At 33.2% G+C, this 17,449-nt stretch overlaps 3 protein-coding genes across 6 annotated transcripts; 1 reads left to right on the top strand and 2 right to left on the bottom strand.

Annotated features, from left to right (window-relative positions):
- Window positions 1-236: 236 nt before the first annotated feature.
- On the bottom strand, window positions 237-3,608 carry LOC144849089 (cilia- and flagella-associated protein 298-like). Of its 3 annotated transcripts, none has more exons than XM_078706085.1 (8): window positions 3,547-3,608; window positions 2,962-3,105; window positions 2,609-2,776; window positions 2,176-2,243; window positions 1,659-1,817; window positions 1,263-1,394; window positions 1,053-1,148; window positions 237-802 (listed from the first exon to the last, which is right to left on the bottom strand). In XM_078706085.1, the coding sequence occupies exons 2-8, from the start codon at window positions 3,098-3,100 to the stop codon at window positions 701-703; spliced, it is 864 nt and encodes a 287-aa protein (XP_078562211.1). In that variant the 5' UTR covers window positions 3,101-3,105; window positions 3,547-3,608; the 3' UTR covers window positions 237-700. The 3 variants fall into 3 exon arrangements, with proteins under 3 accessions (XP_078562211.1, XP_078562210.1, XP_078562212.1); XM_078706084.1 differs by having other exon boundaries at window positions 3,536-3,603; XM_078706086.1 differs by lacking the exon at window positions 3,547-3,608 and adding an exon at window positions 3,483-3,501.
- Window positions 3,609-3,826: 218 nt separating this feature from the next.
- LOC144849094 (spermatogenesis-associated serine-rich protein 1-like) lies at window positions 3,827-5,896 on the top strand. Its single transcript, XM_078706092.1, has 7 exons — window positions 3,827-3,975; window positions 4,212-4,356; window positions 4,734-4,837; window positions 4,945-5,106; window positions 5,212-5,335; window positions 5,464-5,526; window positions 5,764-5,896. The coding sequence occupies exons 1-7, from the start codon at window positions 3,930-3,932 to the stop codon at window positions 5,894-5,896; spliced, it is 777 nt and encodes a 258-aa protein (XP_078562218.1). The 5' UTR covers window positions 3,827-3,929.
- Window positions 5,897-6,172: 276 nt separating this feature from the next.
- On the bottom strand, window positions 6,173-17,437 carry LOC144849077 (chromatin assembly factor 1 subunit B-like). Of its 2 annotated transcripts, none has more exons than XM_078706064.1 (15): window positions 17,369-17,437; window positions 16,858-16,984; window positions 16,575-16,707; window positions 16,103-16,214; window positions 15,894-15,997; window positions 15,707-15,803; window positions 9,008-9,095; window positions 8,649-8,824; window positions 8,317-8,544; window positions 7,887-8,012; window positions 7,251-7,550; window positions 6,963-7,039; window positions 6,684-6,809; window positions 6,497-6,592; window positions 6,173-6,371 (listed from the first exon to the last, which is right to left on the bottom strand). In XM_078706064.1, exons 2-15 carry the CDS (start codon window positions 16,975-16,977, stop codon window positions 6,211-6,213), a joined length of 1,944 nt encoding a protein of 647 aa, XP_078562190.1. In that variant the 5' UTR covers window positions 16,978-16,984; window positions 17,369-17,437; the 3' UTR covers window positions 6,173-6,210. The 2 variants fall into 2 exon arrangements, with proteins under 2 accessions (XP_078562190.1, XP_078562191.1); XM_078706065.1 differs by having other exon boundaries at window positions 6,524-6,592.
- Between the last annotated feature and the right edge of the window lie 12 nt (window positions 17,438-17,449).

Raw genomic sequence — 17,449 nt, 5'->3', positions numbered from 1 at the left:
GTTGGCTCTTGTATGTCTTTTTTCTCATTTATGATTTTCTTGTTTATCTATGTTTGACATTTGCAAAAACCAAACAATACAAATTGATTTATCGACCTACGTTGATTCTTTGTAACTATTGGCTCTTGTTTTTTTTTAGCAAATGTTTTTTAAAAATGTAATTCAGCACGAAGTGTTGTTTTCCCATTTTTTTTTTCTTGACATTTGCAAAACCAAAATAATTGAATTGAATTGAATTCAATTCAAAGCAACATTTATTTTCTCCTTCCATATACAAAATTGATTTCAATGAACAATATATACAAAAATTTCGAAAGAAGAAGGTACAAGCCCAGAAAGATGAAAAACACATCTTGTGGTGGGCGTACCTATTACTGACACAGACAAAAACAATTACAAAAAAATATAGCCTTTGATAGTACTGTATTGGATGTTTTATTAATATGAAAATGACTAAATTAGGAAAACAAAATACTGTACAAATAAAAATATGATAATGCTCAAATACAGACAAGTAAGCTTACGGTATTATTATATATTCCCAACAATACTATACTTTTATAACCTAACATTTCATAATGACTTAAGTATATCTTAAACAAAGTACAGTAGTATGCCTCGTCTGCCTCATGCTGGCTACGGCACTGATAATAGTTTGTGGAATTGCTTTAAAGAATTTGACTTGAATGACAAGACACTGTCACCACTTTATGTTCTTTAAACCATGGAATTGACGTTTCAGTGAAGTTGAATCCGCCCAATCAGAATTCATAAAAGAGTCTTCAGAATCTTGTTCAAGTTTCTAAAAAAAAAAAAAATATTATAAATAAGAATTTCATATCATTTCTTTTTTCATTATTTTATAATAGTTGTTGTTTATATTAGTTTCCACAAATAATACATATAATTTACTTAATAATAAATAAATATTTATAAATGTATTTAGTCTAATCTAGTAGACTTTAAGCATATACATATACCAACTGTGGCATAATTCAGCTGAGAACATGCTTAATTTTACCATATATAGCTATGAACTTAGAACTTCTTACCTTAAATTCTTCTTGTTTTTGGTAGGCATGGGCCATCATGGCTTTTTGTTCTGCTTCTGAAAACACACGTTCTCTTCCTGGTGGTCCATGACCCTTCTGTAAAACAAACAAAAAACACTCACTCAAGTTGCGATTATTACAATAGACTGGATGAATATTGCTAGCCAAACATTTACAAATATAATTTGTGTTTATTTTAATACTCCTTACCTTTTGTAACTTTGCGATGATTTTTGTTTTCTCATTCTTTCCTACAAAATCTTGTAATTTTTTATCAGGTTTCATTTCTTTGGCAGAAAACCAGAGGGATGTGTTTGCAGTGTCAAGAACTTGCAAGGATGCCTGAAAGAAATTTAACAAACAAATCAAGTTCTGACCAATCAAGTTCTGACCAATCAAGTTCTGACCAATCAAGTGCTGACCAATCAATAATAGATATTTTCTGATGATGTGCCCATATATGGACAAGATGATGTCATATAATTATAACTACCATATTTGGCATATCACACTAGATTGAGATGTGATGTGCCCATATATGGACAAGATGGTGTCATTTAACTACCATATTTGAGCACATCACACTTTGACAATAATAATATTTACCTGTTGTCCTTCAAGATCTTCGTTGTTTTCAAGCTCCATCTGTATTGGATCATGAGGAGGTAGGCCCATTGGGTAGACAATCATCACAGCACCTCTCAGCTGATCTAATGCTTCTTGTACCATTTGCTTTGTCATGCAAACATTTGCGGCAGCTTGCTTCTAATAAATCAAACAAAACACATGAGAATTAATATGGATATAAAGCTCTGTCTACACTATCAAAAGTGAATGTGCCCAAATATGGTAGTTACAGTATATGACATCATCATATCCATATACTTCTTCTGCTTCCATTTAGGAGCAAACTTCATAGTTGAAGGCTACTGCTCCACTGGCTAAGCTGTTGCAATTCCATTCAGTGTTGTGCATATAAAAAATATATGGGCACATCACATTTTGTTGTCACATAAAGTTTGATAGTGTAGACAGAGCTTAAGAGTTTTGAAAATAAATAAGACAGTTAAATGAAAGATTTTGGTTATATTTTTAAATATTAGATTCCAATTTGAAAACTTACATTTGAGATTATTTTCTTGGCCTCACTTACAGTTCTGTTGATAACATCAGCCATTTTTTCAGTCGGTGCTAAGAAATGAAAAACATTTGTAATTAGTGGTTTAAACACAACCTTGTGTTTCTATACTGTAATTATCCATTAGTGTTAAATTGTTACCCTATGCCCCTGTAATTTCTTAGTCTTCTACTTTTATTGCCTTTTTCCTTTTTATTCTTGTATTTTAAATGTTTATTATTATATGTGTATATTCTTCTCCTTCTGAAGGTTTTTGAAATAAATAAATAAATTAGATAGAATAATAATAATAATAAATACTGAAGTCTATTTATAATAAAGTACTTGGTTAACAAATTCTCAATTCTCACAGAAGGCAGTACGCACAAGAACAGTTTTTAAAGTAAAGCACTTCTACAAAATAATGGTAGAATTTTACCTTGACCATTTCGTCTTCCAATTGGATCTTGATTTACCACAGCGCCCCCACTTGGAATACATTTATCGGCCCATTCATCTTTCAGTTTCAGATCAGCAATCTGTTCATCAGCCAATCCTTGCATGTTTGGTGGCAACGATATGCCATGTTTTGATAGTTCTCCAAGTTCTAAAAATATATATAAAATTTAAGAATGCAACAAATATAAAAACTATGATAAATTATTAATAAAAAGATAGAGCCTAAACAAATACAATGGGAAAGCATATTTAACAAAAGTAATCACGAAAAACATACTAATACTAATAGACACAAATTTATTAGTTTCTTATCTTTTGGTTTAAAAGTCTTACCTGTGCAAATTCGGTCAACTTTAAGTCTAGCATTATGAATTGCTATCAATTCGTTAAGAAGATCCTTGACAAGTATAGTTACAGTCGTTTCAAAAAGAAACTGCGTTTCATCTGCCCTCTTAATCAACAAGCGTACCATGGTGTCTGAATGAAATAATAATTAATAAATTTAATTAATAAATAGGCCTATGTATGCCTATTTATAGCCTAGCCTAGGTTCACAATATGTTCAGTAAATTTAGAAAACATATAGGCCTAGGCCTAAACAAAATAGAAATTAATTCACTAGCCCATTAATCATTCAAACATTTAATTAGGACTAGGCCCACAACCTACCAACCTACAAAAGCCTAGGCCTAGAAAGTATAGGCCTAGGCTACGCCTACGCCATACCACCGTCCAAATCAATTGTCGACGCACGGTTTTGTTGTATGGTGGTATGCCATAAATAGCTAGTCTAGGCCTAGATATAGTAGACACCTAAGTATACACACAATAAGATGAATAGTTATTGTATATACCTTAACGGTGATTAATTTATGCCTATATATATATACAAAGTGTAATTACTAACAAAATACGAACACTAAAAATATTGTGTTTGTTTTCGATTCGACAAAAAAAAATTGCAGACGGCAGAAGTGATAAACATACATACTAGGTCTAAGATTAAAAATAAATATTTGCATTAATTCTTAATAATGTTTGTTATTAATAAATACAGTCCATTAAAAATAATATATTATTAATATCCTTACATTTATTGAACATAATGATAATAATTAAAAGTATCAGAATAGTAAATTAGTTATGAACGAGCCAGACGTTGTTGCCTAGCAATGTAACGCGCATAAGAGGAAATAAGTACACAGTGATTGTTTCCTGAAACTTAACTAACTTAAGTAAACAAACTAGGCTAGTCTTAATAACGATTAACACTGTGTGATTATGAACCGTACAGAAGGGACATGGCTCAACATATCGTAACAGAAATTGGGGTACCAGGAAGGAAAGGTATTCACGATATTAACATGAGTTTGTTAAAATAATCTACTATAATTAAAGTGCATACTTAGGCCAACTGTACTTACTTAACTGATTATTTCTGTAATAGTTGCTTAATGGAACATTGTTGGTAGATCCAGCAGTAGTATAAGATTAATATTAAGTATGATATATTATGGATACATAGGCTATACTGTAAATAAAAGACAATTTACATTACTTTTTGAACAAAATAATGTTTTCAGAACGAGAAAGACGGCATTTTCAAGAAGAAAAATGCAAGAAAGAACTTAGGAGCAAACCGAGTGGACGAGTTTACATTCATCCTGGTCATGGAAGCCAACCAGAGTGGAAGCCGCATGGAAAAGCCATTGATGTCAAATACACCAGGTATATTATAAATAAATACCACGGCAGGTATTTTATTTTATATTAACTTTTCTCTTTGTTATATTTTACTTACTTATATTGTTTTTACTTTGTACGTTTGATTTTGTTTATGTGATCCACCAGTGATATCAGTACTAGCCTACGATACTGAAGGTGTCTTCACAATATAGACAGAAATAAATAAATATACCACGCCAAACCACAACCAACCAAACAGTGGTCTAATGGCAATGTCACTTTTACATTTTAAGCAGAAGATTCCAGGTTTCGAATCTCAATTGGAGCAGATTTTTTTATTCTCACTGGCAATTTATAAACTAATTTCACTGTGCAAATTATTAAAATGATATTTTAATATACTTTCAAATTTTTTTTAGTAATGGTCCTGACTGGGAGTCAATGGTGAGGTATATACCATCACCAGCTGACAGAGACGCTAAACATCCAGAGTGTCTTCCAGCAGGTCAAAGGTCATTCCCTGGTAAGCTAAATGCATGTTGTCTAAAAAATTAGATATATGGGAAGAATTCAAGCAATACTGTTCTCCAGCGATATAATTATAATTAGTCTATATGTAATATTTGGCAGGTCAAACAAGGCGGACATACAATGAATGGCAATTCTACCAAAACTTCACAACAGGAAAGAAATGCTTTTTTGGTAACGAAAATGGAGAATTACAACATACAAGTAACTTAGCATCAACTCAAGAAATAAAGCATTCAACTTTGTATGGTAGACGACGCAAATGTAAGTATTTGATCGAGTTGCAGCGGGAGACAATTAGATAGAATGACTGATTAATTGACCTGTAACAATAAAGCCTAACATAAATGTTTATTTTTTTATTTACAGACAATTCAATATGGGAGAAAAGAGAATTTCCATACGCATCACCGGGAGATAAAACTTATCAGGTGGTGGAATACTCCCCTAACTTTCACAAAGAGGGCTCTTCCAGACCTGTTGTTAATTTTGGGTAATGTTTTAATTTTACTTTTTTACACAAAACAACACAGCCTTAAACTGTACACTGCTTCTTCACGAGTATCATTTTCAAAACTTGTATTAAAAATTGACACTAATATTGATTAAAATCTCTTACAGTGGCCCTCCCTTGAAAAAGCCAGACACCTTTGTACCGCTACAGAAGCTTCCAGATATTTCAAGGTACTGCACGTTTCTCAATTCTTATTTTGTATTCACATTCATAAATGTTAAGGCCTGTCTACACTATCAAACTTTATGTGAAAAAAAAATGTGATGTGTCCATTTATGGACATGATTTCATATTACTACCATATTTAAGCATATCACCACCATATTTGGGTACATCAAAACTAGTTTGATGGTGTAGACAGAGCTTAAGTTATGCATTCTTGTACTGACTTTCCTCTTTCTTCACAGTGAACCATATACAGTTAAGGAAAGACGACGAAGGTTTCAAGACGATGTTAGTGTGGTAGCAGACTTAAGTTCGTGGAAGCCTGCCGTGCCATTGATAGCACCGGATGATATCCGCTATCTCACTTCCATATAACATTCAATGAATTTTCAATTATATTTTTTTTAATTAAATGTAAATAATGTGTTTTTGTCTTGGTAGTTTATTTAAATCTATCAATATAAAACTATCCAGTTATTATAAGTGCTAAAATACAGTACAATACATGATCTATTTTAACCCAAACCTACAAAGCATGTCTTCCAATAGCATATTAAAAATGAGATATTTAAGTACTATACTTAATTTCACATTCTGACATGGCAATAAATTAAGGCTATTTACAATACGTGGCTTGTGTATGTTCAATTTATTGATACGACTGGTATGGTATGCCTAGGCCACAAATGTTACTCTGCCATAGAGTCAGCAATCTCTGTGTTGTCCTTAGCAACACTGTTAGCTTGAGCTAGCACGTTGCTGATACCACTGGTGCCTGTTGCTGAGGAAGAGGGTAATGTTGTTAGCTGGATCCTTCTTGGTTGTGGATTTCCGGCACCATTACTTGAAGCTAAAAAAGAAATGTCTACTTTTACCATGATCTACTTTCACAATGATCTATATATACTGTACCTTCCCACAACTCAATAGTGTATTTCATAGTGATTGTAATGTTGTGTGTGATTTGTAAATTACTTTTAAAAGAGCTGTCATTGCTTTTACCGTTCGTCCCTAAAGAAGATGAACTCGGAACAGATGTTAACTGGATTCTTCGTGGTTGAGTAATTCCAACTAAAAAAAAGAATCATGACAGAAACTTACAAAACTAAAGTTGAACATCATTAATTTGTTTTCACACAAAGATAAATTGTTTATACTTTACCTTGAGTTGGAACACTTCCATTAATATTCGGTTCACTGGTCCTGGTTTCCAGGGATGATGATGATGAACTTGGAACCGATGTTAACTGGATCCTCCTTGGCTGTGGCTTTTCACACTTACTTGAAGCTTTAAAATAATACACATTTAAAGCTCTGTCTACACTATCAAACTTTGTGACAAAAAATGTGACGTGCCCATATATGGACATGATGATGTCATATCACTACCATATTCAAATTGACTATAGCAAGCACTATGCATCTATCATTGTTAACTTACCCTTATCTAAGCCTGTTGTTGGAGGGGATGAAATACTTGTGAGTGGAATTCTTCTCTTCTCTGCATGCTGATTTTGACTAAAAAAAAGAAGAAAATAAAACTATTTTTATTTAGAAAAGGATGATGATTATTAACTCTGATTTGCTTTAAATGTTATGTTATTGACACAGGTTCAAATTTCAAAGATAGATTGGGATTGTTTCCAGAGAGCTACATTAATTATGTCTCATTTGTTTGAATTGACATTTTGCTCATGTGTGACATCATCATTTCACATAGTAGAATTACCATTTAGAGTCATTAGAAGCAGTTTTCACAGTTGTCAAGGCAACTCGCCTAGGTTCACAAGTTGAGGTTTTTTGATTGGTTGATTCTTGTTTCTTTACATCTACAGACTTTGGCACATCCACAGTAGAAGGAATTTTATTGGTTGTTGCTGCACTGAGATCATTACAATTAATGTTTTTATCTAATGGTGTTGTGGCTTCTATCTTTTTGTATGGAACTCCAAGTTCTTCATTTTCAAACAGAATAATAGTACAATAGCCATCAGTTGAACACACAACTAAGAACTTTCCATCTGCAGACCTAAATTTTAAATAACCAAAAAAAAATATATTGTACTCATAAATCATAATATAACATAACATATTATATACAATATACACGAAATTGGGCCAACTTTGGGGGGTGGGACTATACCCGGGGAAACAAAATATTGTTGGTAAGCATTTCTTGTAAAAACTCATCTGAACTGGAGAGAGGCCTAAATTCAGACCAAAAGTTAATACTGGGACTATACCCGGGGATATGCCTGTTTGTGAAATCAGAGATAAAGTAGGGGGTGGGATTAGACCTGAAGTAGGATTATACCCGTCCCGAGGATATACCGAGGGTAATAAAATATAATTATGCGTTACATACCATGATATATCATTAATCTGTTGATAGTGTATCTTGGATATGAGTCCAAATGGTGTTGTTTGCTCTGTGTCGTACAAAAGAATGGAATCCTCTGATGCAACAGCAAAAATCATCCGATATGGAAGGCTATACAAAACAAAATGACTGCATAAGTATGGAAGGCTACACAACACAAAATTACTGCATATAGGAGGCTATACACAAAAAAGTTACTGCGGAAGCATGGAAGGCTACACAAATAAAATTACTGCATATTATAGGAGGCTATACAAAACAAAATTACTGCCCAAGTATGAAAGGCTAAACAAAACAAAATGACTGCATATAGGAGGCTATACAAAACAACATGACTGCATAAGTATGGAAGGCTACACGAACAAAATGACTATGTATAGGATATAATTATAAGGCTACACAAATAGTGACTTACTTAAATAATGATTTTGGTTTATTTTTAGTATTTTTAACATCTGAATCATCTTTCTTTTCATTCATTTCTTCTTCAGTTCCTTCAACCCTCTCTCCATTTTTCACTATCTCCTCTCCGTTTGTTACATCCCCAGCCTCCTCTGTTTCTTTGTTTCTCAACTCAAAGAGCACAGGGCAGCACCGCACAGCAACAGTGGGCTTGGTGGGTCCAGGGTAGTGAAGAACGGGCCTAAAAGAATCATAATTATAGTACAAAAAAGGAGATGTTAGTACAGTACTTCTTTGTAAAACCTAATAAACTGATTTAAAAATAAAATTTCTGATTGAACTTACTTGCTTAATGATGTTCTTGAGAACACAAATGTAGTATTCAATGTACTGCTTTCCCCAGCATCATACACACCACACGGTACAATTAACAACTCCCCATCGGGGCTGAACGACAGCCGACGGAAGAATGATTTTAAGCTGTCGTCATCGTGAAACATGCGAACCTGTTTTTGCTGTGGCTATAAAAATAAAATGATTGGAAGAGTTGATTACACATTACATTATACTATTATAAGCTTTCCACTCCACTGGTCTGTTTTGAGGAGATCTAGTTCCTTGAAATCATTGCTGTTTCTATCTGAGAGCAGCTCATGAGCAACCAGTTGAATGTAAAAAAATGTTTAAAATAAGGAAACATTTACTTCTCCAACACTGTTTGTTGAGGTGACTGACATTCTCGTCAGGTGATTAACACATCGCTTAGATTGAAGACTGTATACCCTACAAGATCTGTAATACAATAAATACATGAAATAGTGGAGCTGTAGCTTGATGGTTAACATACTTGCCTTCCAATCCCAAGGTGCGGGGTTCAATCCTGACCTAGTGCCAGGGTTGTAACTCACAACTCTTTCAACTCCACTCCCTAAGCCTCAAATGAGACTTAGTTTAGTACGATAAATTATAAATTGGCGACTTTGTGCTAGCTGTTGGATGCGTATGAAATAAAAAATTAAAACTAGATTTGAACTCGTCACTACGGACGAGTTAGGTTATCCGCAGCGCAAAAACCACGCGCACGTCATACGTTAGAATATTGCGCGCAGAAAAACGATTATGCCATTGAAAAAATGTTAGTGCGCCCTCTATTTTGCGTCACGTCTGAGTATATACGGTATACACTATATACTGTATACGTACTACATACAGTGCAGAAAAGGTGAAAATAAGTGACCAAAGTTATTGACGCTTTTGAACATGATGACGTCATCACAATTTTAAAAATGGTAAATCATCTAAAAGATAATTGATTGACCTAGACAATATTACAAAATTGAGGAAAATGGAATATGGATAAGTAGAGATGCGCTCTATTAAATGTGATGAGCTATGACGCAAGAGACAAAAATCCTATATTTGATATTGGAGTGGCCATACGATGACGTCACAATGTCCGGTTAGCCAAATGGATGCATGATTCTATATCTACAACTCATCTACTTTCAGAATATGTAAAAAAAAATAAAATTGACCATGTAGTTTAGAATTTATGACTGTTTAAAAAAAGGTATAATTTTGACAAATTTTTGAAATTGTTTATCAAAAACGCGCGCAAATTGTTCAATTCTACGTGCTCGTATGACGTGATTTTAAGTCGAAATTGTTTGAAAGTTGGTAAAATTACTAGAAAAGGCTGAAAAAACCAAAATCAAGCAAAAAAAACATGTTTTTGCCCTACGTGCGCACGCGCGCGTAAAAATATTGCGCACGCGTGGGAATTTTTGAAATGCTCAAAATGACATGAAACGCGTAGAAAGTTGATTAGAAATGGATTTTTCTCAATTTGAAATTTTAAACGCGCGTGCGCGCGTAACTTTCTGTGAAACATGCCATTTTTAATCCATAGAAAGTTTGCGCTTGATATGACTTAAATTTTCACTAAGTTTCAAAACAAAATGACTTCTAGTTTTTAATCTATTATCAATCATTGAAATTCATAAAATGGCGCGTAAGTCACGTTGCGCGACTCTAAAGTCAAAAAACTAAACGTCCTGCACATCTACCGCTACAGGTCAATATTATGACAAAGTTACACAATCTTATGTTGGCCATAATTAGAGATATGCCTGCAACAAAATTCGTGGAAAGAAAGAAGAAAATAGAACTAGACATGAAACTCGTCACTTTGACGAGTTAGTTATCCGCACCACGACAAACGCCACGTGCACGTCATACGTTGGAATATTGCACACAGATAAAGTTTATGGCATTATGACAAGAACTGAAGAATATGATATGCTGTTAGTGCTGAATTCTGTCAATTTTGTGTCATATAGTATATACATGCAAACAGTATAAGCTGTATACATATTACATACAGTGTAGAATAGGTGAAATTACGGGACCCGCCATTTATTCCAATTTTTAACATGGCGACGGTATCAAAATGAAACACTTAGATAGCAATTTCAGAAGGAAATTATCTCAGGAACAACATATTAACGTGTAGAAGAAATTTGAATACGTAAAATATAGATGCGCACCCTTTTAAATGTGATGAACTATTACGCAAAATATGAAAATACAACTTTTTTTATTCAACTGGCCATATGATGACGTCACAACATCCGATTGGCAAAATGTTTACATGAATTCGTATCTACAATCCAATAGCTTCCAGAAAACGTTTTAATCGTGATTATCACATTTTATTCTTACGAGCTATTACAGATTAAAATTTACTGTAAAGATGAAATTAATGACCCACGTAATTAAAATTTTTAGGCATGATGACGTCATAAAAATTAAAATATTTTTATCTCATGCTAAAGAAAGTTGATTGACCTACACAATATATAAATGTAGGAGAAAAAGGAATACAGATAAGCGTGATGCGCTCCATTGAATGTGATGAGCAATAACGAAAGAGACAAAAATCCTATATTTTACATTCGTGTGGCCATACGATGACGTCACAATGTTTTTTTAGCCTTATTGATGCATGATCCGATATCTACAACTCATCAACTTCTAGATTTTGTAATAAAAATAAACGGTTAACGGTTTACTTTCGAAACTATGACTGTTTAAAAAAAGACATAATTTTGACGATTTTTTAAGCTTTTTCATAAAAAATGCGCACAAATTGTCTAATTCAACGTGTTCGTATGGCGTTATTTAAACTGAAAAAGGTCTAAATTGTTTTCAAAATTACTAGGAAAGGCTTGAAAAATATAATTCAAGAGAAAAAAATATGTTTTTAACGCTACGTGCGCACCGCGCGCGTAAAAAATTGCGCGCCCGTGGGAATTTTTGACATGCTCAAAATGACAAGAAACGCGTAAAAAGTTGATTAGAAATTAATTTTGCGCATTTTGAAATTTTAAATGCGCGTGCACGCGTAACTTCTTGTGAAACATGCCATTTTAAATCCGTAGAAAGTTTGCCCCTGATATGACTTAAATTTTGTCAAAGTGTCAATACTAAATGACTTTTGGTTTTTAATCTATGATCAATCATTGAAATTCATAAAATTGCGCGTAAGTCACGTTGCGCAACTATGACGTCATTCAAAAATAGGAGGTGCACAACTTCACATAAATGCCCATATGTTGTCAAAGTTATGAAATGTTATGTTTACAAGTTTTTGAGATACGTGAGACACAAAAATGAGGGAGAAAGAAATAAGAAAAAAAAAAAAAAACTAGACATGAAACTCGTCACCGCACGACAAACGCCACGTGCACGTCATACGTTAGAATTTTGCACCCAGAAAAAGATTATGGCATTATGACCTGATCTGAAGAATATGATATGTTGTTAGTGCTGAATTCTGTCAATTTTGTGTCATATAGTATATACAGTATAAACAGTATAATCTGTATACATATTACATACAGTGTAGAATAGGTGAAATTACGGGACCCGCCATTTATTCCATTTTTTAACATGGCGACGGTATCAAAATGAAACACTAAAATACCAATTTCGGAAGGATATTATCTCAGCAACAACATATTAGCGTGTAGAAGAAATTTGGATACGTAAAATATAGATGTGCGCTCTTTTAAATGTGATGAACTATGACGCAAAATATGAAAATACGACTTTTTATATTCAACTGGCCATATGATGACGTCACAGCATCTGATTGGCAAAATGTTCAAATGAATTCGTATCTAAAATCCAATAGCTTCCGGAAAACGTTTTAATCATGATTATCACTTTTTATTCTGATGAGCTATAACAGATTGAAATTTACTGTAAAGATGAAAATAAGTGACCCAGGTTATTTACAATTTTCGACATGATGACGTCACAAAAAGTAAAATATTTTTAACTCATGCGAAAGATAGTTCATTCACCTAGAAAATATCAAAATCGGGGTAAAATAAAAAACGGATAAGTGGAGATGCGCTCTATTAAATGTGATGCGCTATGACGAAAGATATAAAAATCCTATATTTTATATTCGCGTGGCCATACGATGACGTTATAATGTCCGATTAGCCATATTAATGCATGATTCCATATCTACAACACATCAACTTCCAGAATATATAATTTTAAAAAAAGTTCACCTCGTAGTTTAGAATCTATGAATGTTTAAAAAAAGGCATAATTTTGACGAATTTTGACAAATTTTTGAACTTTTTCATCAAAAACGCACGTAAATTATCCAATTGGATGTGCCCGTATGACGTAATTTTAGGTCAAAATTGTTCAAAAGTTGGTAAAATTACTAGAAAAGGCTGGAAAAACATGAATCACGCGAAAAAAATTTATTTTCAACGCTACGTGCGCACCGTGCGAGTAAAAATATGCGCGCGCGTGGGAATTTTTGACATGCTCAAAATGACATGAAACGCGTAGAAAGTTGATTAGAATTTGATTTTTCGCATTGTGAAATTTTAAACGCCCGTGTGCGCGTAACTTCGTGTGAAACATGCCATTTTTTTTCCACAGTCAGTTAGCGCAAGATATAAATTAAACTTTTGTTAAGTTTCAATTTAAATTGCTATATTGTTTTCGATCTATGTTAAATACGCGAAATTCGTTAAAACGCGCGTAAATCACGTTGCGCAATTCTGACGTCATTCACAATAGGAGGTGCACAATTTCACGTGAATGCCCACATGTTGACAAAGTTATAAAATGTTTTGTTTACAAGTTTTTGAGATACGCGAGACACAAAATTGACAGAAAGAAAGAATAATACAGAAAAAAAAGATGATTTCATACAGTTACAAGGAGTTATCCGCTACTAAGCGGATAACTAAAAAAAAAGAGAACTAGATTTGAACTCGTCACTACGGACGAGTTAGGTTATCCGCAGCCCAAAAGCCACGTGCACGTCATACGTTAGAATATTACGCGCAGAAAAACGATTATGCTATTGGAAAAAATGTTAGTGCGCTCTCTATTTTGCGTCACGTCAAAGTATATACAGTATACACTATATACTGTATACGTACTACATACAGTTCAGAATAGGTGAAAATTTAGTGCCCAAAGTTAATGACGTTTTTGACCATGATGACGTTATCACAATTTTAAAAATGGTAAATCATGTGAAAGATAATTGATTGACCTAGACAATATAAAAAAATGGAGGGCAATAGAATACGGATAATTGGAGATGCGCTCTATTAAATGTGATGAGCTATGACGAAAGAGACAAAAATCCTATATTTTATATTCGAGTGGCCATACGATGACGTCACAATGTCCGGTTAGCCATATCGATTCATTATTCAATATCTAAAACTTATCAACTTCCAGAATCTGTAATTTAAAAAAATTTCACCACGTAGTTTAGAATCTATGACTTTTTTAAAAAAGGCATAATTTTCACGAATTTTTGAACTTTTTTATCAAAAACGCGCGCGAATTGTCCAATTCTACGAGCTCGTATGACATGATTTTAAGTCAAAATAGTTTAAAAGTTGGTAAAATTACTAGAAAAGGCTGGAAAAACAAAAATTAAGGAAAAAAAAGGTGTTTTTGCGCTAAGTGCGCACGCACGCGTAAAAAAATTGCGCGCGCGTGGGAATTTTTGACATGCTTAAAATGCCATGAAACGCGTAGAAAGTTGATTAGAAATTGATTTTTCGCATTTTGAAAATTTAAACGCGCGTGCGCGCGTAACTTTCTGTGAAACATGCCATTTTTAATCCATAGAAAGTTTGCGCTTGATATGACTTAAATTTTCACTAAGTTTCAAAACAAAATGACTTCTAGTTTTTAATCTATTATCAATCATTGAAATTCATAAAATGGCGCGTAAGTCACGTTGCGCGACTCTAAAGTCAAAAAACTAAACGTCCTGCACATCTACCGCTACAGGTCAATATTATGACAAAGTTACACAATCTTATGTTGGCCATAATTAGAGATATGCGTGCAACAAAATTCGTGGAAAGAAAGAAGAAAATAGAAAAAAAAGAAAAAAAATAAAAAAAACTAGATTTGAACTCGTCACTTTGACGAGTTCGTGTTATCCGCGGAAATGCAACATGCACATACGTTAAACTATTATGAACGTCGACAATTATTATGCCATCCTATGACATGCTTCCAGAAAACTGAGAAGCTATAATAGATTCAAAATTGGCATTATTTTGACAATATTTCTAACTTTTTCAACTAAAACGCGCGCAAATGGTATAAATCAACGTGTTCGTATGACGTCATTTTAATTTGAAATGATGTCAATCTTTTTTAAAATGACTAGAAAAGGCTGGAAAATCATAATTCAAGAGAAAAAAACATGATTTTCATGCTCCGTGCGCACCATACGCGTAAATTTTTTCGCGCGTGCGGGAATTTTTGACATGCTTAAAATGTCATGATCAGCGTAGAAAGTTGATTAGAAATTAATTTTGCGCATTTTGAAATTTTAAATGCGCATGCACGCGTAACTTTTTGTGAAACATGCCATTTTTAATCCATAGAAAGTTTGCCCTTGATATGACTTAAATTTTCACAAAGTGTCAATACAAAATGACTTTTGGTTTATAATCTATGATCAATCATTGAAATTCATAAAATCGCGCGTAACTTACGCTGCGCGACTCTAACGTCATATAACGAAATTTCTTGCACATCTACAGCTACAGGTCACTCTTATGACAAAGTTAAACAATCTTATGTTGACCAGAATTGGAGATACGCTGCCAACAAAATTCCGGGAAAGAAAGAAGAATAACATAGAAGAAAAAAAAAAAGATCGTGACAATAACAAGGGGTTATCCGCCAAGTGCGGATAACCAAAAAAGATCCTGACAATAACAAGGGGTTATCCGCCAAGTGCGGATAACCAAAAATATATAGTTGGGGAAATACCCATTATCTTTAGTAGGCAGTTTGTCTTTTGATTCCAACATTAATGTATAACATACCTGTCACAGCTGAATGTTGCAACATACTGACTTAGAGGGTCGAAGGCAACTCCTTGAACATAATTCTTGTGGTCTTTCAATAAAAATAATTTTTCACCTGCAAAAAAAAAAAATATCAGTAGAGGTATAATTATTAGAATAGACAATTAATGATCATGAGAAGGTTATTTGTAAAAATAAAAGATACCTTTGTTTATATCCCAAACAATTGCACTGTTATCTACAGACCCAGATACAAGTTGGTTGCAATCTTTAGACCAACACAGATCATATACATCTTCTAAGTGACCTCTAAAAAGAAAATTAATTAAGTAATAAGATACAGTTTTTATACAATAATAATAGGAAATTTAAATACAATTTGAAGAACTAGTTATATTTTCTAAATATATTTACCGTAACATCTTGTGAACAGTCCAACTTTCTTTGTTTTCTATTTCTTCCTCTTTGTCCATAAATGATGATCCGACCTGACCTTCTTGAAGTTTCCATAAATAGATTACACTCTCTACATAATAAAACCAATATAAAGATATAATAAATCATTGTTTAAGTCTTTTCCAACTTCCGTATTAAATCATTATGTATAATGTACTATTGAAGCACTGAATATAACATATTTACAGTGCAATAGTACCAATTGTATGTAACACATGCTTACAGAAGTGGAATTATTGGTTGAATATTATATAACACCTAAACAAATTCCTGTCATTTGATTGGACGATTGTGGGTCACATGGCGTGCAAATAGTACGCACTATTGAATGGTCATTCAATAGTACTTTTTTAGCGTAGGGAAAAAATGTTCTCATGCCATTATTTGTACCATTACACTCATAAACATTCATTATTGGTTGAACACTAACCATCACCAGCAGATGCTAGTAGATTTTGAGTTGTTGAGAACCTTACAACATTCACTGCTTTAGTGTGTCTTGATAAGTTAGATGCAAACTCAACCCAAGGCTTACCATCATTATCAACTGTCAAATACCATATCTATATTCAAGACAACAATTATAAATACAGAAGTATAAAGATTTTAAGATACAGTAGGCCTAGTCATAAATAAATAAATGACAGAAGCACAAATTGTGAAAAAATTCTACTAAATTTATAGAAATGTACAGATAAATAAGTATTGCTTACACGTATTTTGTTGTCTGCACCCCCTGTTGCTAGGCGTGTACGCTTTTTTGTTTTCTGCACATCAATGCTGTAAACAGGGTCACGTCCATGCCATGATATCTCTGGTGTATCCAACTTCATTTTTCTACTAATAATGACAAAATAAAAATTTAAAAAATCCAAAACAAAAATAAACTTTAAAGTGACAAATATATATATTTTTTCTAAAGTAAAACAACTAGGAACTGTTGAAGTTTCTCCTTAGGCTGGTTAAAACTTTCTCGAATACCCTATTTCTCATTCACACCAACCAAGCACGAGCACGTCCAGCAGGCAGGCATGATTCTGGATTGTCATTACATTATTGATCATCATGTGATGATGCAGTGCAGGCCTGAGTTAGCGGAGCATTTTTATGATGCACACTCTAGGATTAAATTATCCTCAGATATATTTCTAATAAAGAAATCGGTATAAATATCATATAAAAACTTATACATTAATTATGTGTCAGAAAAAGTAGTATATTTACTATTATTTGCAGTCGTTCTTGCCAAGTAAAGTCAGATGGTGTTGTGAAATTTATTTCGCGGGGTTTTTCAGATATTTATAA

This window comes from Antedon bifida, chromosome 7, assembly GCF_963402885.1.
Source record: "Antedon bifida chromosome 7, ecAntBifi1.1, whole genome shotgun sequence".
Taxonomy (NCBI): domain Eukaryota; kingdom Metazoa; phylum Echinodermata; class Crinoidea; order Comatulida; family Antedonidae; genus Antedon; species Antedon bifida.
This window is presented reverse-complemented; position numbering and strand designations above follow the sequence as displayed.